Consider the following 25,453-nt stretch of genomic DNA (forward strand, 5'->3'; position numbering starts at 1 on the left):
ACTGGGCATTCGAGACTGCTTTGAGGCCAGGAGTGGTGGCGCACGCCTTTAATCCCACCACTCAGGAGGCAAGAGTAGGAGGATCGCTATGAGTTCGAGGCCAACCTGAGAAAGTCAGCCTGGGATAGAGCAAGACTCTACCTTTGAAAAACAAAAACAAAAACAAAAACCCTGCTTCGGTACAATGACTGAATGTGCACACTCCTGGGGGAGACACATATGCATGGGACCATCCAAGCTCAGAACGCTGGAAGGCACTGGCGGGAAAGTGCCTTTTAGGAATGAGGAAGGACACAGAGATAAGTTTTATTTCAAGTTGTTGGTCCTTTTTTTTTTTTTTTTTTTTTTTTTTACTGTTGTTTGAATAAATAAAATTTCTCTATGAAGATGTGGCATTTCCTAAGAGAATGAAGGCACAGTGGGAGAAAATAGATTGCTATTCATAAGATCAGAAGTGCTGTTGATCTGTGGGAGATCATAAGAGACTATTTTCTCCAACTTAGCATTAGTCTTTTCACGCTGATATCATGAATCAGAATGAAATGTAAAACTGAGAATTAAGCAAACACTTAGGAGGAGGAGGTTGTTCTGTTTATAGAAATCCCCTCTGCCTAGCAGTGGGCTATTAAAGCACAGACTACATTAGCAGTCAGGCACCTAAAAGTTGAGCAATCATATGATTAACAGGTTGAAAATAGAAGAGTGTAACAAGGGAAATGCACAAGGAGAAGACAAGTGACCTACATTGTACTTCATTACCAAAGAGGGAAGGCAAGAGTTTGAGAAAAGGGCAGGTGTGGAGCCAAGGGTCCTAGCACTAGGGCCACCCCAACCCGGTGACTCACCTCCTCCATCCTGGTGGCCCGAGCATCTGGGAAGGCAGGCTGCACCAGGATTCGGGGCACAGGCTACGGAGACAAGTACACGAGTGAGGGATCCAAAGGGCACAGAGACACAGAGCATGTTTTACCAGGCCCACCAACAAGCCACCGGGAGCCACCCGGGGCACCTCCACACAACAATCGGGAGCTCTAACACATTCCAGCCAATGTGGCATGGGGGGTGTCAGGGCTCCATGCCACCCAGGAGGCAAAGAGCCCAGCAAGGGGGGGCCCCCAGCCAGGAAGTTGAGATGCGTGAGCAAGTCTCCGCTCCCTCCCTCTCACGGCAGGTAGGCATGCAGCTCGAGGCTGTCCTGTGGGGATAGGCGATTTTACCCAGAGAAGTGACTGGGATGTGAATGATCCAGAAAGACTTCAGACAGGAGTTGGAAGCCACTTCAGCCCTGGATGACCAGGAAGCACTCATGAGGTAAGGTGCTGTTGCAGGAATGTGAAGGAAAGCAGCCAAGTGCCTGAAGGCACCAGACAAGATGTGTGGGTGGCCTTGTAAGCCACAGGGAACAAAGAAGGGTCACTTGATGCCTGAGCAAAGAAAGCAGGGCACAGCAGAAATCAGAAAGCCTGGGCAGTACAGAGCCCACTGACTGGGGAGATCAAGTCCAGGGAGAGAAATCAGTGGTGAGAGTCCAGCACTAGACCAGTGAGGGGAGAGGTGCAGTCAACACGGTAAGAAAGGAACATGAGCAGAACAGGAAGAACCAGGATATAGGGTCTGGAGAGATAGCTTTGTGGTTAAGCCACTTGCCTGAGAAACCTAAGGACCCTAGTTCAATTCCCCAGTACCCATGTAAGCCAGATGCATAAGGTGGTACATGTGTCTGGAGTTCTCTCTTTCTCTCAGATCAATAAATGAATACAGCTATATTATCTCTCAGATCAATAAATGAATACAGCTATATTACACACACACACACACACGCACACACACACACACACACGGATATGGAAAGAAGTGTGAAGGACTCAGATATTCATCTTGTAGTGGGGTAGTGGGGTAGTGGGGTGGGATTCGACTCTGGAAGAATCCAGAAATCCACTATTTCAGCTTCAGCTGCTGGCTCACTCTGGTTCCTGTCACGTCTCCCCCCACCCACCACCACCAGCAGGGCAGGGACAGCACAGGCCTCACGTCCGCCTCATCCACAAGAATGAATGTTGCTACTCTATACTCATTCCACATCACTTCCCTTGTTCTGGCCAGAGAGTTGAAGGATTTACCCAAGACTCCCCCTCTCCTGAAGGGAAAAGCCGGGGATTAGGGCTGGCTGTGCAGTGACAACAGGGCCTGTGGTAGAAGTGCAGACTGACACAGCCATCCAATTGCTTCTGGACCGCTTACTTGTGCCTGGGCCCTGGGGCTTCGGTGCAGCCCCAGACGTCCAGACAGAGCTGGCAGGCCTTGGTCCAAATGCACAGCTTCTCTTCTGCCCACACCCAATCCAACTAGACAGAACAGCCCACCTAGCCTGAGATGCCCACCAGAGGGTGCTAGCCAGAGCACAAGCATGACACTGGAATTCCAGCAAAGGGGCCGTGGGGCCACTTTCAGAAAATAAGGCCACCAAGGACCAATTCTACTAAACACAAGGGCATGGGGTGGGATCTGAGGGGACCCTTGGGGAAGGGACTACAGAGACAGCTTGCTGAAAGGATGAAAGGAAAGCTGAGAAATACACATTTTACCTGCAAACACTGGGGGTTAGTGGGTGGTTAAAGGCCAGGAAGAATGAGGAACAGATGCATGGTTAAGAAAACCAGTGCTGGGGCTGGAGAGATGGCTTAGCAGTTAAGGCGCTTGCCTATGAAGCCTAAGGACCCAGACTCAATTCTTCAGGTCCCACGTAAGTCAGATGCACATGATGGCACATATGCCTGGAGTTTGTTGGCAGTGTCTAGAGGCCTTGGCGTGCCCATTCTCTCTCCCTGTCTGTCCCTTTCTCTGTCTCTACTAAATAAGTAAAAATAAATCAGAAAAAAAATTAAAAACAAAAATTTAAGCTGGGCATGGTAGTGCATGCCTTTAATCCCAGAACTCAGGAGGCAGAGGTAGGGGGATCACCATGAGTTCAAGGCCACCCTGAGACTACATAGTGAATTCCAGGTCAGCCTGAGCTACAGCACGACCCTACCTTGGAAAACCAGTGTGCATGGCAGGGGGGACAAAAGAGGGAAGGTGCCCTGTGGCAAAATGATCCACACAGAAGGGCCTCAACTACAAGCCCTCCAGCTGCCTCCTCCTGTGCCTGACCAGAAGACATCCCGCTCCTGCATGACCCTTCTCAGCACCCAGCCCGTCTCTCTCACAGCGCCCCAGCCGACCAATGACCGAGGAGAACACCGAGGAGTCTTCTGCACGCACCCTCCACTCCACCTTGCAGGCCAGGAGCTGCTATCTCAGGACTTTTTCTCAGAGTAGCCAAAGTCACCACAAACAGAAACGTGTCAGGGGATATTTCTTAGTAAAAGCATTAAAAAATGTTTCTTCTCATGGTCAGACTGAGAAACACATTCTTCAGTTAGACGTAAATGAAAATAGACAAACTTAGGCGCGTGGTGGGAACCATTTCCGATAAGGTGAAGCTTGCCCCCTCTGGTGACCGCCTATCATGGACCTTTGCTAAAATGATGCAGGAGCACAGAAACACACTCACCCTCTTCCTTACAACTTGGATTGTAAAACCAGCATGTCCATAACAAACATATGCTGGAATTAATTTAAGGACCAAGTTGACCGCAGCCCTAGTTCTGACCATATACAGGGAAAGCAGCTCAACATAGTCACAGGCTGCAGCATCCACATGCACCTTACTCTCCATGGATTCAGTCTGGTGTGGGGCAGGAAGTGTAAGGAAGCAGAGATGTAATGGGCACTGGGATGGCAGGAAGGTCTCGGAAGAGGAAAGGAACCCAATCAGAAGATGGAGAATGGCCACGTGGAGCCTCGGTAAGCAAGCAGCATGGCAAGAAGACAGGAAGGACCCCTTGTGGACTGTTACTGACTGGCACCTCGACCCTAGGAAAGGCTATTTTTTCCTTCCAGATTTTAAAGACCAGTCTGAGCAGTGTTGGGCAGAAGAAAGGAGGAAGCCTGGTGAGACCAGAGTGAAATTTCACAGACAACAAAAAACTTCCATGGGGGCTGGAGAGAGGGCTTAGCAGTTAAGGCCTTTGCCTGCAAAGCCTAAGGACTCAATTCCCCAGTACCCACACAAGCCAGATGCACAAGGTGGTGCATGCGTCTGGAATTCATGTGCAGTGGCCAGAGGCCCTGGTGCACCCATTCTCTGTCTGTCTCTCTCAAATAAGTAAATCAAAATAAAATGTTAAAAAGCTGCCAGTGGGTACTAACTGAAGCAGTAATTGGAAGGATGCTCTAGAAAATAATCCTTAGGAAGGGGAGATACTAGACGTAGCAAGATCAACAAAGATTTTACTTCAGGGGATGGAGAGATGGCTCAGTGGTTAAGTGTGCTTTCTCTATACACATAAGGGTATGAGACCTCCTGAGTTCTATTCTCCAAGTACTCACATAACCAGCTGGGCATAGCCATCCAAGCCTGTAAACCCAGTCCTGTGGGGGCAGAGATCAGAGTTGCTGGGGTTCATGAAAAATGGCAAGCTCTGGAATCACTAACGGACTCAAGAAAAAACAAGCAGGATAATGATGGAGGCAGGACAGCTGATGTTCTCCTCTGTCCTCCACAGGCATACCCACATCAGCACAAAGATATGCATACACCACACACACACACACACACACACACACACACACACGCACAATGCACTTGCAAAAAAAAAAAAAATTCTACTTCAGTGGTCCCATGGAGCACTCCAAAAAGCCTGAACTAAGAGGAAAAGGAAAGAGAAAGAAGGTTAAGCCACAGAAAGGAGACTAACATTTGGAAACTACTGGCTTTGCAGGCTAGGGAAACAGAGGCAAAGACATGCCCAGAGTGAGGAGGAGATGGGGAGAGAGTAGGGTTGGCACAAACTGTATGTGTTCACTCAGACATGCAAGGTTGAGGGGCTTGAAACATCCATGTTTGGCAAGGGCCTGTGATGAATTCATCAGTCATAAACATATCATATAGACCTTAAAATATGCTAAAACCAGGCTGGGTGGGGTGGCACACACTTTTAATCCCAGCACTCGAGAGGCAGAGGTAGGAGGATCGCCGTAAGTTCGAGGCCACTCTGAGACTACACAGTGAATTCCAGGAAAGCCTGAGCTAGAATGAAACCCTACTTTGAAAAAAAAAAAAAAAAAGCTGAAACCTTCGCACAATAGCTCACATTTCCAAACACGTATTGTTTGCAACTTAATGCTGTTTTACATATTCTCTGCTCAGTCACTGCCTCTATTTCAGGAGCTCAAAACATTTCAGATCATAGGTTCATTAATCCCTATGGCACATCTGGTAACTATTAATAAAAACGACTGCTAACTGGGCTGGAGAGATGGCTTAGTGGTTAAGCACTTGCCTGTGAAGCCTAAGAACCCCAGTTTGAGGCTCGATTCCCCAGGACCCACGTTAGCCAGATGCACAAGGGGGCGCACGCGTCTGGAGTTTGCAGTGGTTGGAGGCCCTGGTGTGCCCATTCTCTCCTTCTCTCTCTTTCTCTCTCTCTCTGCCTCTTTCTCTGTCTGTTGCTCTCAAATAAATAAATAAAACAAAAAGAATTAAAAATAAAACGACTGCTAACTATCTTGCAACCATTAATATTAAGAAGTCCCAAATGAATATAATTACGTGCATTTCGCTGTCTAGCACCACAACTCAGGGAGCATTCACCTACTGCTAAGCACACTCAGGCTGGCCTGAGTAACTGGCACAAAGGAAGGCCCACGCTCACCAGTGCCATCCCTGCACACTGTCAGAACTTGCCCCGGATTCGGGTGGGCCAGCGAAGGAGGGTCTCAGGGACATGGTGACAAACGCTTCTGAGATCATAGCTCATTGCGTATCAGCTTCTCCCACCTGCCATGCCCTGACCACGCCTTCTGCAGACACACACCTGACAGCATCGGCCCCGCCCCCTGCACTGAGTGATTCTCCACCTCACCCTTTAAGGGCACAATGGTTCTCCCTCCTCTGTGTTTCCTATGCTGAGCAGTAGTTCGGTGTTTCCTGAATGAATAAGCAAACACACTGATTACTGAACAAGAATGACTGCCAATCATTCCCCTCTTGCAAGATGGCGGGGAGAAGGCCAAGATGGGACACTGAGGACAAGAAACCTGCAGTCAAGAGGCTGATGCAACAGGCAAGGCTAAAAAGGGGGACCTGGGGTTGACAAGCAAAGAAAGGGACCCCACTGCGGCCGGAACCCCGCGCTGGTGAGAGAATGGGCAGGTCCTCTCGATCAGCTGTGCACTCCTGAGACTTGGGACAGGGGGAAGCCCTCAGCTGCCAAATCCAAGGTGGAAAGGAAGAAAAGCAAAAAGGTTCTTGTTACAGTCACACCACCAGTTGGTGGTGACAAGAACGGTGGTACCCAGATGGGTAAGCTTCGCAAAATGCCCAGGTATCATCCTACTGAAGACGTGCCACAGAAGCTGTTGAGCCATGGCTGCTACCCCTTCGGGCAGCACGTGAGAAGGCTGCGGGCCAGCGTCACTCCCGGGGATCCGTCATCCTCACGGGACGCCACCCGGCGAGAGCGTGGTGGTCCTGAAATTGCAGGGCACTGGCTTGCTCCTTGTGCCTGGACCCCTCTCTCTCAATCGAGTTTCTCTGCCTAGAACGCACCAGAAGCTTGTCATCGCCACCTCCACAAAAACTGGTATCAGCAATGTCAAAATTTCTAAACACCTTACTGGTCTCACTTCAAGCAGCAGCAGCTGCAGAGGCCCGGGCACCAGGAGGGCGAGGTCTTTGACACGGAGGAGGAGAAACACGAGGTCACAGAAAAGGGCAAAGTCCACCAAAAGCCGTGGACTCGCAAAGTCTGCCAAAGATCAAAGCTGCTTCTTCCTCGCTCCGGGGCTACCTATGGTTGTTTTCTGCTGTAACCAACAGAATTCATCCTCACAAATATCTTACCAAGAATTTAATTAAACAACGGAAATATTTTTTAAAAAAATGACTGTCAGGAGAATATGGGAGAAGACAGATCTGAAATTGTGACATAAAGTTAGATAAAGGGGAGAACAGACGTTGGTCAAAGGAAAAGAAAATTCATTAAACATCCGGTACTGAGCTTCCTGATACTTTGTTTTTTATTTATACTATGCTTGATCTTAGCCAAAAGGCCGAGAAGCAATCTTTTTTTTATTTATATGCTTAATATTCACCTATTGCCCAAATTTACTAAAATTTTAATAATGACTAAATTAATATACTCTGCCATTTTTTTTTTGTTGTTTTTTTAACCCCAAGCACTAGCCAATGATCCAAGTCAAAGTATGAAGAGTGTAAGATGTATACTTTGCTACAAATAACCAGGAACCAACCTTTTTTTTTTTTTTTTTTTTGATGCTAAGGTGGGGAAAAATATAAGCAACAGAAGCAGTGTGTAGAGAAATCCCTCTGGTCTGCACTCATGTTTTGGTATAAGTAATGCACAATGGATAATTACCTAAAGATCAGGACTCGGCAACAGCCTAATCAATGGGATGTGGCTTTTAAAGGTTACGCTCATCAGCGGACGGCGGTTCATCTGGGAAAGGGGAAATGGTGGCAGCGGAGGCAGGCCGGGGAAGGGTTTGGTGTGGGCCAGAGGCAGCGGCAGCAGTGGCCCTATGAGCAACGCTGGATGACCTCGGTGCCTGCTTTTCCCACTCCATCCGCGCTCCTGACTGTCTTCTGCTTCACACTCAGCGTGCCAGGCTGTGGATGGGGTGTGGCAGCCATGATGGCGCCACATCTCACCCATGCGGCTGCTCTACTTCAAATGGGGAAGGAGGTGTTCTAACAGACAAGGCCGGGCCTTGTATAGCCCCGTCATGTACAAGGGCCGCACATGTGAAGGTGGTGATCCCGCTACGGGAATTCTCTAAGCGACATCACGTGGGAGGGAGGCGATGAACTGACAGCCACTACTGTTCCTTGCCCAAGACACCGTTACCCTGCCTGTCATGGAGCCCTTTCAATGGCACATCACAGTATCCACGTGTCAAGCTTAGGAGGTGACCTGAGAATTCCAACCAACACTGCAATCCTTGTGAGGGCTTCATGCAGCACAGCCGACCAGTCTTCCAGCTTCCTTCTCCTGGAGTCCACCTTGCAGAACCTTGACAGGAGAACCTTCCAATATAGGAGCTCAACCTTGCCGGTATCTACTCTGACACTGCCCATGGTTGGCCCATGGTAATCTTCATAGAGAGGAATGAATGAGACAAGGAAATGGGGGTCGGGGTTGCTCACTTTGCAGAGCTTGTCTGATCTCACCTTCAAATGCTTTCGCTGATTCCTTGACTCCCATACATAATTGCCTGGTTGCTTTTCATCAAGCTCAGCGGGCATCCCAAGGCCACACTCACTGGCTGCACTTCCCTTTGTGGATGCATGTCCCAGGTTGTGATTTACTGGCATCCCCACTCCCACCCGATGGAGCAGGTGCTGAGCCTACCTGAGTCTGTTTCCTCAGCAAGGTGGCACCATTTGACATGGCAGCTGTGGGCCACCTATGTGGTAGAGCACTTTAAACATGTGGCTGAGAAGTGGAGTTTTTCGTCGTCCTTAATAAAACAAGTGTGTCAGCTACCTACACAAGACCATCATAAGAAGAGGAAAATATCATGGCATCAAAATAAAAGAGAGACTGATTGAGATGGGGAGGGGATATGATGGAGAATGGAATTTCAAAGGGGAAAGTGGGGGGAGGGGGATATTACCATGGGATATTTTTTATAATCATGGAAAGTGTTAGTGAAAATTGAGAAAAAAACAAGTGTGTCAGAAATAACATAGACATGTGGATCCACTCTTACCTGTATGTGTGAGGGGCATGTCATGGTTTCCTTTCACTACAAGAAAGCTGTCTGGCTTTAAGTGGGTTTGCAGGGAATCAAATGCAAGCCAACAAGCTTTGCAAGCAAGTGCTTTTAAGTACTCGGCCATCTCCCCAGACTCAGATCTACTTTTTGAACTGTGAATTTGTAAACTTTAAATGCAGGTTAAGTATTTCCAATAAAAGCTTATCTGAATTGGGATGCACTAGAAATGTAAAATACACACCTGATTTCAAGGTTTTTGTATTTTAAAAAGGTGTGAATATCTCATGAGATTTTACATTGATTATGAGCTAATATGATGTTTTAAATATAACCCGGTTAAAACCTATATTAAAATTAATTTGCCCCCTTATTAGTTTTTCAAATGTACTCACCAGATAGTTTTAAATTACACCTGGGGTCTGCACTGACTGTATTTCTACTGGACCATGCTGGTTAAACTCAGCACCGATGCTGAGATGATGCATATAAAATCTGTGGAACAGGTCCAAGCACACAATCCATAATTTGTAAAGTAATTTGTAAAGCACCAGCATTGTTTCATAATCACTGGAATTTTTCTGCATTATCTCCCAACACATTTCTAAGCCAGTTTACTATATTGTTAAATAATCAATAATTAATCACATCGAGCCAGGTGTGGTAGCACATGCCTTTAATCCCAGCACTTGGGAGGCAGGGGTAGGAGGATCACCACAAGTTCAAGGCCACCCTGAGACTACACAGTTAATTCCAGGTCAGCCTGGACCAGAGTGATACCCTACCTCGAAAAACAACAACAAAATAATAATAATAATATAATAATAATAATAAAAATAAATATATAAATTTTATATTTATATATTTATATAAATAAAAATAATAATAATAATATTATTATTATTATTATTATTACATCGATCTAGACATCAAAGGTTTCTAAAGCCCAAAGCCACTCACGGTGCAATGTTAATTCCCTTTTCCTTCAAGCAAATAACTTCAGATCTTATTAATTTATTCACCAGTATGTGCACAAGGTGCCTACAATATTGTAAAGATTGTGCTGGGAGCTGGGGATTCAGTGTGAGCAGAATCAAAATTAGTTCCTAGGCTCAACAAAAATATGTACACAGGGTCTAGATGTTTACTTAAAAAAAAAAAAATCACAGAATGTTTGTTAATCTAAAATTCTTAAAAGTAGGGTCTAAACCCAGCCTGTCACCTGCCTAACCCTATGAGCTAAGAAATTACTTTTGCATTGTGTGTGTGTATGTATGTGTGAGAGAGAGAGAATGTGTGTGTGTTTTGTATGTGTCAGCACCCTTGCCCATGCATGGGGGACGAGGGTGGGGCGCTCTCCTGTGGCGGTCAGAGCAGAACGTCTGATATCCCCCTCCACCACTCTCCCACCTGTTGTTTCAGCCAGTCTCTTACTCACACTGGCTGGAGCTGGCTGCTTTTTCTGGCCTTTGCTCCCCTTTGCAAGACTGTGTTTACATGGGTTCTGGAGATTCAAACTTGGGCAGTTTCAGGTCCTCTCAGGCTCTCATACTTGTGCAAGAAACATGATTGCTGAGCCATCTCTCCAGCATGACTTCTGCATTCTTTTTGTTTTGTTTTGATTTAGTATCTTTTTTTTTTTACTTTTGCATTCTTAATGATTAAAATGAATCAAAAAGCAAAACATGTGAAAACTGTGAAATTCAACTTTCAAATTACAACTTTTATGAAACACAACCAGACTCACTTGTTTGATATGGAATATGTTTTTTTAAATATTTTATTTGCAAGCAGAGAGAGAGAAAATGGGCACATCAGGACCTCTAGCCACAGCACGTGAACTCAAGACATATGCACTACTTTGTGCATCTGGCTTACATGAGTACTGGGGGAATCAAACCTGGGTCTTTAGACTTTACAGGCAAGTGCCTTTACCATTTAACAATCACTCCAGCCCTGTGGTTAGTTTTAATAGGGATCAGATGGCTTACACAACCTGAAATAGTTCCTGTCTGGCAATCCTCAGCCTAGAAAATAATGTGAAAGTACACAGTACCCATTCCTGAAAATGACTGGCAGTAAGGCCTTGTCAATCACCTGCTCCATGGCCTCAGAAACCCTCTCATTTGGACAAGCAAATTTTCACTGTAATTCATTATTTTTCAGAGCAACTACTGAGCGAGTTTTGAAGTCGACCCCATCATCTTAGCACTTCTGAATATGCTACACCCTGTCACCCACACACTTTTAGGGGAAGCCCAACAGTAATTCGTTATGACTTAGAAAAATGAAGGTTAGTCTCCCCGCAGTAGTGTGGGGGTCAAGAATTCATCACTAAAGCAACTGAGGAGGAATCAGGTGGAATTTTTTATACGGAAAAAAAAAAAAACAGACTTCCCTGTGCTAACTCCAGAACAATGAGGCAGTGAGCAAAGGTAGCACCAACCACAGGGGAAATGCCTGCAGAGAGAGCGAGGGAGCGAGAGAGCAAGAGAGCCAGGGAGCGAGCACGTGTGTATGTGGCACTGCGAATTGAACCTGAGTTTTTACACATGCTAGACTTATGTTCTACCACCAAGTATGTCTTTTTCTTTTCTGAGACAGGGCCTTGCTAAGCTGCCCAAGTTGGCCTTGAATCTTCTATCCTCCTGTCTCATCATCCACAGTAGTTGGGGTTACCTGCATGTGCCACCACATCTGGCTTGCATTTCTTAAATAGCCTCAAACGAACCGCGGGGAAACTGAAGACCTCTTTTCTTATTCTAGCTGGTTAACATGATGGACTCTTGTGCAGAGCACAAGGACGAGCCCTTGCATGGCTCTTGTCACCAAGAAGTCGAAGTGCAACCCGCCCAAAGTGGTATTCTATGGGCAAGGGAAGCATGAGCCAGGGGAGCAGGCTGCTCAGAGCTCTCCTCTCCGGGCCTTGCAAAAGTTCCCCTGCAGCTGACATGGCCAGCTGTGCTAACCAAAAGGGCAGATATGAAAGAAAGGCTGGACTCGAGCTTTGCTTTTGAGGGTGGCGATTCAATGTGACCACTCTCTAATTCCCCACGTTCAGCAACGATGCCACTTGGAGTCCCAGGCCTTGAAGCCCATAGTTAAGCTTCATCTGCGCAGACTTGCAGATACATGAAAAAAAAGCTATCGTGCCAAATTAATTCAATCTAACTAATTAGAGAGCAGGAAGTTCTTTCAATTATTTTATGTGCTGTCTGAGACACGCACTTGAATATGAGTGCAGATTTCATTAATTGTAGTTCATTATTTTCCAAATTCGTTACTAAACCTGCCTCAGAAGGTCAAAGACAGCAATTTTGTCAGCTGCCACCTCCTTCCTTGCAGCATCTTTGCATTTCTGGAACGCAGACAGAAATTGATTACAACAGAACCAATCTCCCTAAGAACAAGCAACCCAAGGCTTCTGCATATGCTCAGAGAGTTTGCAAGTCATGAGAATCTTGTTTTTAGAAGGAGAGACTATAAGCTTCTATTTCACAAGGAAAGATCCACAAGATTTTCACATCCACCCAATGCCCAACCCTGAGACATGGGCCAGGACACCCACAGCATGTTTGGAAGTAGCTGAGAGCAAAAGCCAGGTGAGCGGGGTCTTCTCATCAGTGTTCCCGTGAGCGCTCGCTCGTGTACACGCCCGTGTGCCTTTGCGTGAGGAGGGAACTGAACGTTCCTGTCTGCAAATGTCAAGGGCACTCTGATTAAAAGTCTCTTCCATGGTAATCATTCCCTCATTACGAACCTGTTTCTCTCCCACCTGATCTGCTAGAGTGAGACCTTGCTTCAAATGCACATACGCGCACACACACACACACACACACACACACACAATGGAAAAAGAAGGTGGGAGTGGGTAGAAAAGTGTTACTGAACACAGTCTCTTGGATTTGTGCACTCCCAAACTGTTCAGGGGTCTGGGTTTGGGTCTTTTTGTTTGTTTCTTTGGGCTTTTTTTTTTTTTGTTCTGTTTCACACTATAGCCTTAAGCCACGTTACTCTCCTCATGCTATCTCTATTGCAACAGTTACCCCTTCCTCTACGTAGAACAGATAAGGTTCCATTCAGGCCTGCACACTGCCTTGCAGGTCCCGTGCTAGATGATGCTCGGAACACCTGACAGCGCTTCCTTAACCAGCATGTGTACAGACGCTGGCAGCACATGGCACAGGATCGAAACAGAGATGCTGCACTGCCATGTTTGGAAGTTCCTCTAAGATGTGGGCAAAGGGTACCATCAGATGTCCGTAGGTCATGGCACAGCCAGCAGTGAGAAGGGTCTCCAGCAATGGTCATGGAATTCACTTTGTTTTAGGTATGCAATTGCTGAGGAAGAGCAGGCTACAGGCATACAGTCACTTTATCTCCACAGCACAGCTACCAAAGTCTTCCTTGTCACTTTGGCATTAAGGGGGAAATGTGGAGATGGTAGTCGTTGGTGCACAGTGCTCAACTGTGCTGGCCTATCACTTGGTGACAGAGGAGTGGCTTCTTTGGAGAGATGTCAGGGCTTTGCCATGGGCCCAAAACGTTCTATGGTTTGTTTGTGACTAGAATGCTGTAACTGAATGCTGATACACTATAACTAAAAAGTGTGTGTATTGGGCTAGAGAGATGGCTTAGCGGTGAAGGCACTTGCCTGAAAAGCCAAAGGACCTTGGTTTGATTCTCCTGGACCCATGTAAGGCAGATGCACAAGATGGTGCATGCATCTGGAGTTTGTTTGCAGTGGCTGGAGGCCCTGGCATGCCCGTTTGCACTCTCTGTCTCTGTCTCTCTCTCTGTCTGTCTCTCTCATTCTCACTCTGCCTCTTTCCCTCTCTCAAATAAAGGTTTTTTCTGACAGGACAGAATCCACTAAAAAAAAGTTCACAAATATGTCTTGATACCTCAAGTCCCCACTTAGATGTCATTCTCACCTCTCACCTGAGAACTCAAGTGAATCTACGCTGAATGACACTGGCCCACACCGGGTCACATGATCATCTGCATACATGCCCACGGTGAGCCCAACACCATTCATCTCCTACTGCTGGGCAGGTTCGGGCAGTGACCCTTGCCCTGTAGAGTTACATTCTAGAAAAAAGACAGTCAACACACAGAAACCTGACAATCCTCAGTAAAAAGCCGACTCAGCAGCCATACAGCAAGCATGTGTCTAGTGAGGGCTGCTGTTTTCATGTGGCTCGTGGGGAAGAGCCACTGTACGAAGCCCAGCAGTGCTTCCTGCAAGTGGCCTTCATGGTAGCGTGGCTTTAGAAGCCGATCACTGCAGGAATGACCAAGGGGACTTCCAGGACTGGAGAGACCACTCCTGATAGAAGGAAAGACAGTTGCCAAATTTCTTTCTTTCTTTTTTTTTTTTTTTTTTTTTTTTTTTTGGCGGGGGGGTTTGAGGTAGGATCTCACTCTAGGCCAAGCTGACCTGGGATTCACTATGGAGTCTCAGGATGGCCTTGAACTCATGGTCCTGCCTCTGCCTCCCAAGTGCTGGGATTAAAGGTGTGCACCATCACGCCCGCCTCCAAATTTCTTGAGACTGAAATGTGCTTCCTGCGTTCGTGAGGAGTGAATATGGCTTGACATGGACAGAGAAGCAAAGGCAGCCTGAGGGATGGCATGGTGCCAGACGCTATGGGGTGCTGTATGCCTCAGTAAGAAACGTAGGGTTGCTTTCATTGCCAGAAGGTGTCAAGCCATGGACTTGAGCTGTGAGTCATTACCGCAGCTACTCTGCATAAATAGGTAATGCCACCGAATTAAATGAATTCCCCAGAGAAAGAGACAGGTTAAAAGCAAGTAGGTGGGGGCTTGGCAGATGGCTCAGCAGTTAAGATAACCTACTTAAGCATGAGAAACGGGGACAGCCTGACTTGCCCTGAGTTCAATTCCCTGTCACCCTAGCAAACAGCTAGATGTGGTTATATAAGGCTATAATCCCAGTTCAGTGACGAACGGAGTGCGATGAATCACTGGGGCTCACTGGTCAGCCAGTCTGACCAGAAAGAGAAAACAGCTCTGGGTTCAGTGAGAGATTTCATCTCAAGCAAACACAACAGAGAAGGACGGCCAGCAATCTCCTCTGACTCCCACACATGTGTGCACAGGACTCACAGTGCACATACCACATGCTCACCACACATACTACATACACTTCACACACAACACCACGCACACAGCACATTACACTATAGACACATTATTAAAAATAAAATAGGGCTTGCCTGAAAAGCCTAAGGACTCAGGTTCGATTCCCCAGGACCCATGTAAGCCAGATGCACATGGTGGTGCATGCATCTGGGGTTCATTTGCAGTGGCTGAAGGCCCTGATGCGTCCGTCCGTTCGTTCTTTCTTTCTTTCTTTTCTTCCTTCCTTCCACCAACCATCCATCCATCTGCTTCTTCCCCCCACCTCTCAAATAAATAAATAAAAATGAAAACAAAGTCAATTTGGAGGGCCCAGATTCAGCAATGGGGCATGATGAAAGCTTTGGGCCCAAGGAAGGCCACCAAGAATGGCGCATGTGGGCAGCACTGGTCCAGCCTCATGAGGACGCAGCCCAGGCTGAGGACAGAGACTGAGACCTTGAGCAAAGGAACCTGCCTTCCCCAGAGCTGGTTTTTATGAATTGTCATCAACGTTTTTACTCCACTAATGAGAGCCTTTACTAAGGCCAACTTCCAGTTTACATTTTCATATATTTATGAAACATTTGTTCAAGGTCAGTCTCAACTTCTAGGATCATATGTGCTCAAAAAATACATTTCAGTAAATGAATAAAAAACTGCTGAAGAAACCTTCCAAATACTTCAAGATAATGTCTTTTAATCTTGACATGAAAAATTACATTTCTCTTCCCATCCTGAGATTTGCTTCTCGCACGCTGCTGTTCCTCTTGCAGTCAGAAGACTAATCACTTATTGCTGCAGCGGTAAGAGTTTAAATAAACTCTCACGTGCAGCAAGCGCCGAACTTGCTACATCATATCTAAAAAGAACTGCCCCTATGGCAGGCCCTGCCGGTGACTTTCAACAAGAATCCAGTTTCCTTCTACCTAGATGACCACCTCTGCTGGACAGCAATGGGCAGTAGTGGCTTTCCAGCTCTAATCTCGCAGTCAACTCGGTGATTACAAATGCAGACTGGAAGGTGACCCACGTGGGCTCTGGGTCACCAGGGTAGGCTGATGAACTGTAGGTTTTTGTTTTTGTTTTTTTTTAGTTTTTGTTTTTTGAGGTAACGTCTCACTCTGGTCCAGGCTGACCTGGAATTAACTATGTAGTCTCAGGGTGGCCTCGGACTCATGGTGATCCTTCTACCTCTGCCTCCCAAGTGCTGGGATTAAAGGTGTGCGCCACCATGCCTGACTTCAACTGTAGTTTTTTAAAAGCTCCTTTGGTAACTCAGAGAGATTGTGAATCATCTTATGAAACAAAGACACACACATTTACAGCAGCAGTGTAACACACTATGACAGACCCCTTGGAAAAATCATTTTTACCTTCCTGAGCCCTCCACAGCCAGAGGCGTGTCAGTACTGCCGCACACCCCATTACATGCCTAGCTAAATACAGTCTGAACATTTTCAAAACCTCAGTGTTTAACTTCTTTCATCCACTGCCCATGTGTCCTTATGTAATACAAGACTGGAAAACATATACAGCTGAAGAGCAACGTCATGGGACCAATTCCATAGTTCTTGTCAACAGTTAAGCCTCAGACATCGAATGACCTGCATTTCTGCAACTCACAAGTTTAAAGTATGGAGAAGCTGATGTCCAGAGACCTCCTCAACAACATACTCACACAGCTTGTGCTTTGAACGGGTATAAATAAATCCTCATTCATCATCTTCTGCTGAGCTAACACTGACGTAAGGCTAGGAACTGCATTTCCAACAGGCTCCCATTCACCACTGCTTAACTGTAGCTTCCTGACTGCATGGAAAGCCTTGAACCATTTCTCCAACACTTAATTCTGGTGATGGACAGTTTTGTTTTTTGTTTTTTTTTTTAAAGAGTAAGACAAGTGATCACTCTTAAGTGGAAGGATGGATTATCCACAGTAGAGGAAAAAAGAGGTTGAAAGGGAAGGACAGTCATGATATAAAATTCTTTGAAAAGAGAAATGAAATCAAGAATTAAAAATAGAATTACATTTTCTACTTGGCAAAACACAAACAACACTAAGTGCACTTCATAAATTCTACTATTGTTGCTCTAAGTGATGTTACCATAAATCACATTAGTAGCATACTTGGCATTCTTTAAAAGCAGAAAAGATGGAGCGTGTCAATAAGTTTAAACAGCTCTGTTATCTATGAGGGAGTGGAAGAGAAATTATCACAAGCTTTTACCAGGTTTAAAAGCCCATCTCCAGTGCCTTTCTTGATGCTGCCCCTCTACCTGGAGCTGCGGAGCAGCGCATGGCATCGCTGTGCCGCACTCTACCAGAAAGCTGCTCACAGGCCCCTGCTGGGGCGTCTTACCTGATGTGCAAGGGGACAGGGCTGTTTGCCCCTTCTGTCATCTCGGACAGGAAAGAGAGATTTCAGCAGCTTTGGCATCTGTGGCACCAGGGACTTCACCGGATTCAAGTAGGAGGCTGCTAGGCCACCGAGGCCTGTCAAAAATGGAATGGGAAAAGGATGAGAAAAAAAAATAATGACACAAATATTTTCTTTCTTATAAATCTGCCAAGTGACACTGGTAAGCAAACCTAGCATTATAAATTTTAAGAGTTACCTTTGAAAAAATCAGTACTACAGAAAAATATTATCATGCCTCAAACAGGTCCTCCACCAATTAACTGGCAACCATTGGGGATTTCTAAAATGTTGTAATACGCAGGGCTCCTGTAAGGATCTGAAGGGCAATCTACTCTCAGACCTTGTCAATAATTCACACAATTATGAACTTCTTTTCTAGAATCAATGGGGCTGGATTTTTGTTTGTTTGTTTGGGGGTTTTGTTGGTTTGTCTGTCTTATTTTACGAGATACAGTTTTATTCTGTAGCCTGGATTAGCCTGAAACTTACTCTGTAGCCTGGGTTGGCCTCAAACTCAAAGCAATCCTTCTTTCTTAGCCTCTTAAGCTTGAGGTTACAGGCACATGCCACCATGCCTGGCAGAGGACTAGGCTTTTAACCACAACCCCAAAAGCATACAGGTACAGCTCTCCATGCAAGCTTCAAGAAATCTAACATCAGGGATTAGGTCTCCCCAACTCTAATTTTTTGTAACTATTTTCTAAATAAAGATGTTTGGCCAAACCTTTTAAAAAGGGGTGGTGGGGCTGGAGAGATAGCTTAGCCATTAAGGTGCTTGCCTGCGAAGCCTAAGGACCCAGGTTTGATTCTTCAGGTCCCATGTAAACCAGATGCACATGGTGGCACTTGCATCTGGAGCTCGTTTGCAGTGGCTAGGGGCCCTGGCATGCCCATTCTCACTCACTCTCTCTCATTCTCTCCCACTCTTTGTCTCTAATAAGCAAATAAAAATACTTATTTTTTAAAAAAAGAAAAGAGGTGGTGAGCTGGATGGTTTGGTGGTTAAAGACACTAGTTCTGGGCTGGAGAGATGACTTAGCAGTTAAGGTGTTTGCCTGCAAAGCCAAATGACATAGGTTCAATTTCCCAGCCAGATGTACAAAGGGGTGATGCGTCTGGAGTTCATTTGCAGTGGCTGGAGGCCCTGGAGTGCCCATTCTCTCCCTCCCTCTCCCCCCCCCCCGTCTTGCAATAAATAAATAAAATGAAACTTAAATTAAAAAAAAAAGAAGACACTAGTTTGCAAAGCCTCACAGCTTGACTTCAATTTTCCAGTGTGTAGGTAAAACCAGATGCACAGTGTTGCATGTATCTGGAGTTCATTTGCAGTGGCAAGAAGCCCTGGTACACTCATTCTCTCTCTTCTCTGCCTCTTTTGTGTGTCTCAAATTAATTAATTAATTAATTAAAATATTTTAGGACTTGAGAGATGGCTGAGTGGTTAAGACACTTGCCTGCAAAGCCAAAGGACCTCAGTTTGATTCCCCAGGACCCATCTAAGCCAGATGTACAAGGTGGCGCATGCATCTGGAGTGCGTTTAGTGGCTCAAGGCCCTGACACGCCCATTCTCTCTTTCTTCCTCCCTCCCTCCCTCCCTCCCTCCCTCTCTCTTTCTCTCTCTCTGCCTCTTTCCTTCTCTCAAATAAATAAATAAGTAATAAATTAGAAAAAATATTTTTAGAAAAGCGGTGGTGTTATTTTTAAAAGAGTGTGACAGTTACTAGAGTTAACTATGTTCTTATCTATTGCGAATAATCTGCTGGGACCAGAGGTTTAGGTACCATAGATTTCTTTATGGGAAAATCAAGAGATACAGGAGAGACTTCCGGTTAAGATGGCGGCGTAGGTACCACGCCAAAGCAGCCTGGGGTTAAAAAAGACCAAAAAACCTCAGCAAAATACACACTTTTACCAAAAAGTGAGGTGTATGGGAAACTGAAGCGACAGCAGAGAAGTAGGAGAGATCCAGAGCATCCAGAGCCTGCACAGGCCGGCAAAAGCGCCCCGGCAGCTCCGCCAACCGCCGCCGCGGTGGGGCGCACCAGAAAGCCGCCAGACTCGGCTCCAGCCGCAGGAAAACCCAGGTGCGGGAGCTTCCCCTCATACTGCGCTCTCCGCAACTCAGGAAACGCGAGGGGAGAGCGGCAGGAGCAGACCGCGAGGTAGAAGAACACGTGGAGCAGCGAGAGAACCAGAGCAGCTGCGGCTCCCTCCCCTCCCCCACCGCCTGAGCCCAGCTCCAGCGAACAGAGCAGCGTCCCGGATCCGGCCACGCCAACTTGAGCCGACAGCGGGACCCAAGCAGGAGCAGAGTTCGGCAGCAACATCGGCAGCTCCGGAACCGGTACCAGTGACCCCAGCAGCAGCAGACCCAGAAGCGGCAGCAGCGGCAGACCCAGGAGCAGCAACAACAGCAGACCCAGAAGCAGCAGCAGTTCCAGTAGCAGGGGTGCTGATCTGCAGGGCCACAGTTGCCAGGCTTGGTTTGCCCCACAGGAAAAGCCAGTGCCCAGCTCCAGAAATCAGAACAGCAGCCCGACGACCCAGGCAGCAACTTGACTGAGACCAAAATCATCCAAGGTAACTGGGATTGCATCAGGGAAGGGTCTCACTTGGTCACAAGCTGACTGGGATCCCTCAACAGACCAGAAATCTTAACCTCAGTGTTGATAGAGGATCTGGTTGTTATAACAACTACTCTGGCATACATACTTGGGGCTGTTTTTGACTGAATGGGTACAGTGTTTAGTTAACTTTTAGAATCTACCGATGTTTTATTCCACTCAGCCTACTTGAATACTCCCATAGCAGGGAAACTCAACCCCTAGGAGCACCTTTGTAGATACTCTGAGAGTCTTAAGAGCCACATCTAACACCTTAAGCTCCTACCCTGAAAATATATAACATCAAATCAATTGATACAGCTAAGAATACCCAGCTAGCTAGAAAATCCAAGCATTAACTTAATCCAAGATGCAAAAATATATACATTATAACACAAGAAACACTAAATAGCAAGACAATATAAATCCACCTAAAAATATTAATGCATCAGAAATGACCTCCAGTGAGAACGAGTTAGAGGAAATGCCTGAAAAAGATTTCAAAAGAATGATTGTAAATATGTTCAAAGAAGTCAGAGAACAGATCAAAGGAGCCAAAGAGGAACTTAAAGAGGAAATCAAAGGAATCAAAGAAGATGCAGGACACAAATTTCATGAAATAAAGAAGGCAATACAAGACGTAAATAAGGAAATAGAAATAATAAAGAAAAACCAGTCAGAATTACTAGCAATGAAGAACACAGTTAATGAAATAAAAAACTCTGTAGAAAATCTCACCAGTAGAATGGATGAAGGAGAGGACAGAATATCTAAGCTAGAAGACCAGGTGGCAGATCTAATACAGGCCAACAAAGAGAAAGACAAACTTATAGAAAAGTATGAGTGGGAATTTCAAGATATTCGGGACACTATGAAAAGATCAAATACTAGAATTCAGGGCATAGTAGGAGAAGAATTTCACTCAAAAGGCATAGTAGGTGTCTTCAACAAAATCATAGAAGAAAATTTCCCCCAAATTGGGAAAGAGGTGCCAATACAGATACAGGAAGCCTTTAGAACCCCAGCCAGACAAAACCTGGAAAGAACCTCTCCTCACCATATTATAATCAAACTTCCAAACACACACACCAAAGAAAAAATATTGAAAGCAGTTAGAGAGAAAAATCAAGTTACCTACAAAAGTAAGCCCATCAGGATTACAGCAGATTATTCAACACAAAATTTTAAAGCCATAAGGGCTTGGGGTGATATATTCCAAGTTCTGAAAGATAACAACTGTCAACCAAGGTTACTTTATCCTGCAAAGTTATCCATTCAAATAGATGGAGAAATAAGGACATTCCATGACAAAAGCAGGTTAAAGGAGTATTTGAAGACAAAACCAGCTCTACAGAAAATACTTGCTAGAATCCTCCATGCTGAAGAAAAGGAAAAGCACACATATAAGGAACCTAGAAAAAACAAGCAATACTCAAATACTAGTTAACAGAAGAGAGCACAGGTAGAACCAGAACCACAAAAAAAAAGAAAAAAATATCAAATCTAAATTATAAAATGTAAAACACCACATCCACAGAGCAGCATAAAAAGCATATTCAAGTCACCCTGAGGACTATGTATGCTCCCCCAAATGGGCACACAGCCACCCCCATACCTCTACTCTACACAAACCCAAGAGGATTCAAGGCTGACTGGGAATGCCGCTGGTAAATACACAGACACAAGTATAAAGTTTCTACATTACCCCTGCGGTGGTATAATATGAACTGTGGCAAGTCACAAGAGCAGAGAGGGCTCCAAGGACAACAGAGACACTCCAACTGAGTTCAGAAAAGCCAGGTAATTTTTAAGAAAGAAAACATAGAAAGAAACAAAAACATGAAGATGAGTGGGAAATAACTTTAAGATAACTAAAGGGCCAGAAGACTACCACCTCAATCAAGGCTGAGAGAGGAAAAAAACTATAGTCTAGAGCTCTATATAAACTAACATTCCAGGGTAAGGATAGCCCATACCTAAGTAGGAATCATGCAGCAACCAACCAAGACTATATACCTCACCAAATCAGGGACAGTTGAATACGGATGGAGTTGGCGGCACAGGTAAATCAGTGGGTATGAGCCGCTGATTCTTAGATCTGGGGGTAGGTACTTGATGGCACATCATTTGAATTTCTTTACTTTTATACATTTGATATATTCCATAGTAAAACTATTTCCAAAGTGAAAGCAACATACAAACATTAACCACTTGTGATGTATGTCCCCCATAGATTCAGGTGTTTTATTAAGGCATCTCTCCAGCTGCCTGACTGGAGGAGGTGTCACTGGGGGCGCATTCTGGTCCAGCCCCAAGGTGTGTTGAAGGCAGATCTGAATTCCAGCCAAAAGGTATGAAGGGAGGTCTGAGCCCTGCCTGGGTCCTTGCTGTTTGCTGCCAGGTTTGTGTTTGTCCCTTCTGGCGTTTGCTGGCTTGTGATGGTTTCTCTGTCCTTGGATGAATAGAAACAGATGCCCACAGCAAGGGACTGATTTAAAATTGTGATAAACTGAACTGTGGTAATGAACTATTTCTCAACAACAGAAAAAGAATAAATTACTGATGCTGACAACAGTATGTAAGACAAGCATATGTGCTAAGAAGAAGAGCTAGACACAAAGAAGCACAAACCATAGGGTCCTATTTACGTGAGGGTGCAAAGGAATCTGCAGCAACAGAGAGCATGGCGCTGAGTGGTGATGGAGGGCGGGGTGTGCTGGGGTCCTGTCATGTCGATGTTAGAGATATTTAGTAGGTGTATAATACATGAATGGGTACTGGGGTCCTGTCATGTCGATATTAGAGATACTTAGTAGGTGTATAATACATGAATGGGTACACACATACATACACACACACTTAATAAAAACTCACTAAATAACACCCACTGTTAAGAAAGTCAGTAAGAAATTAAGTCTCTAGGGCTAGAAAGATGGTTTAGCAGTGAAAGCAGTTGCCTGCAGAGCCAAAGGACTCAGGTTCAATTCCCTAGGACTCATATAAGCCAGATGCACAAGGTGGCACATGCACCTGGAGTTCATATGCAGTGGCTAGAGGCCCTGGCACACCCATTCTCTCTCTTTTTCTATCTGCTTCTCTTTCTCTCTCAAATAAATAAATAAATAACATTTTAAAATGATTTTTAACTAGATATAGTAAGAATTCTTAAAGGCAGCTTTTATAAAGTCCAGAGATACAAAGCACATATTCTTAACAAAGTCACAGACAGATCATACAGGCAGAGGACACTGCAACAGCACACAGAAATGCCACTGGAAAGAACAAGAGCTGAAGTCAAAATGCCTACTTGGGCTCAACACAACACTGGAAATGAAAGAAATTCTCCAACCAGAGGATATAAGAATCAGGGATTTTGATTGTTTTGTTTTTTTTTGTTGTTGTTGTAGGGTCTCACTCTTGCCCAGGGTGACATGGAATTCACTATGCAGTCTCAGGGTGGCCTCGAACTCACGGTGATCCTCCTACCTCTGCCTCCCAAGTGCTGGGATTAAAGACGTGTGCCACCACGCCCGGCTGAGATTTTTTTTTTTTTAAGTTATACATTAAAAAAAGAATAGTGCCTGTGGCCTGTGTAACCTGCTGGGCAATACTGCATTGCATACAACACTAGTTAAGAATGAGCAAAAGACACAGAAGGAAAACTGACTGGACACTTCTCAATTTGTAGAAAATGTCAATTTACAGATTCAGGAAGCTGTGAACCAAGCCAGATGAACACTAAGAAAACATAACTAAATGGGTCATAGGACAATTGCTAACAGCACAGATCAGAAAAACAGCATGGAAGCTGACAGACTTATCAGAGTGGATCAAGTGTGTGGAAGTGCCCAGTAGATGGCTGAGGTCTCAGCATAGGAGGACCCAGGAGATGATAACCACCCTGAAAATGCTGTGAGGAAAACAGCCTGTCACACAGAGCCCTCTACCTGCTGAAACTGCCATGCAGAGCTCTCTATCTGGTGAAAACAGCCTTTTTAAAAAGAAAAGGCAACAGGGCATGGTGGTGCACGCCTTGAATCCCAGTACTTGGGAGGCAGAGATAGGAGAATTGCAGTGAGTTCAAGGCCACCCTGAGACTACATAGTGAATCCCAGGTCAGCCTGAGCTACAGTGAGACCCTACCTCAACGAACCAAAATAAATAAATAAATACATACATACATACATACATACATACATAGGAAAAAAAAGGAAAAGGCAGGGCTGGAGAGATGGCTTAGTGGTTAAGGTGCTTGCCCGCAAAGCCTAAGGACCGAGGTTCGATTCTCCAGGTCCCATGTAAGCCAGATGCACATGGTGGCACATGCGATTGGAGTTCGTTTGCAGTGGCTAGAGGCCCTGGCGCGCCCATTCTCTGGGTCTATAATAAATTAAAATAAATTTAAAAAAAGAAAGAAAAGGCAGTTGGATGTGGTGGTACTATAATCCTAGCACTTCGAGAGGCTGAGGCTGGAGGATTGCCATGAGCTTGAGGCCAGCCTGGGCTATAAAGTGAGGAAAAAACAAGGAAGGTAGGAGAGAGGGGAAAACAATTATTAACAGAATAAAAGAAAAATAACTACACCAGAAATTCTGTAATTTTTAAAAGAATAGTAAGGAAAGCACAGTGGAATTTATGAAAATTAAACAATCTAGATATAGTAAGAATTCTTTGAAAAATATAACTTACGTACATTAACTCATAAGAACTAAAAAGAAATATACAAGTCACCGTATATTAAAGAAACTCAAGTTGTAATTTAAAATCTTCCCCATAAAGAGAGTGCCAGGCCCAGACAGTGTCTCTGGAGAAGACTTTGAGGCCTACATATTACCAATCACACAGCCCTTGCAGAAGTCAATGAGGGGAGCACCCCTAAGTCATTTTATGAGACCGGACCAACCACGACACCCAAACCTAACAAAGACGTGAGTGGGAAGAAAACAAAAACTGACATAAGTCATTACTGAACATATGCACAAAAACCCACAGCAAAATATTATCAAATGGAGTGAAGTCACCAAAAGAGCAATACGCAGATCCAGGGTGGCACTCAGAAGAAGCCTTTCCAGAACCAGCGTCGCCTGACACACTGAGAGAGGAGCACGTGGGGTGACATGAGGAGACTGGCGGAACCCTAGCAGGACCTCCTGACTGTCCTAGAAGATGCTCATACTTCAAGGGGTGCCTGAGAGACCAGAGAGAGCTTACCTGGATCGGGGGAGTGGTTATCTGGGGGAGAAACAGAGAGAGCTGGGGGGTCTGAAGTTATTCCTCTGGAAGGTATCGTTTGGGATACATCCTGTTGACTTTCCCATCGGCCCTGTTAAGAACAAAATTAGTCATTTTGTTTCAAATTAATTTTAATTGTGTAATATTTTTAGAAAAATTATATATTACTAAACCTTTATTCTCTTTTAAAACTAAAAGTCATTATTTATATATTT

General features: G+C 45.3%; 1 protein-coding gene and 1 pseudogene across 2 annotated transcripts in view; one reads left to right on the top strand and one right to left on the bottom strand.

Annotated features, from left to right (window-relative positions):
• Kif13b (kinesin family member 13B) overlaps window positions 1-25,453 on the bottom strand; it is a 190,449-nt gene that overhangs the window by 9,571 nt on the left and 155,425 nt on the right. Inside the window, exons 36-38 of one of the 2 annotated variants that reach the window (XM_045131921.1) lie at window positions 25,218-25,329; window positions 17,343-17,476; window positions 846-908 (exon numbers count right to left, since the gene is read on the bottom strand). In XM_045131921.1, coding sequence (XP_044987856.1) covers window positions 846-908; window positions 17,343-17,476; window positions 25,218-25,329 — 309 coding nt within the window. The remainder of the gene's footprint in view (window positions 1-845; window positions 909-17,342; window positions 17,477-25,217; window positions 25,330-25,453) is intronic. The other variant, XM_045131922.1, reaches the window with a different exon arrangement.
• LOC105944983 lies at window positions 6,099-6,989 on the top strand (annotated as a pseudogene).

Source organism: Jaculus jaculus, chromosome 12 (genome assembly GCF_020740685.1).
Source record: "Jaculus jaculus isolate mJacJac1 chromosome 12, mJacJac1.mat.Y.cur, whole genome shotgun sequence".
In the NCBI taxonomy this organism is placed as follows: domain Eukaryota; kingdom Metazoa; phylum Chordata; class Mammalia; order Rodentia; family Dipodidae; genus Jaculus; species Jaculus jaculus.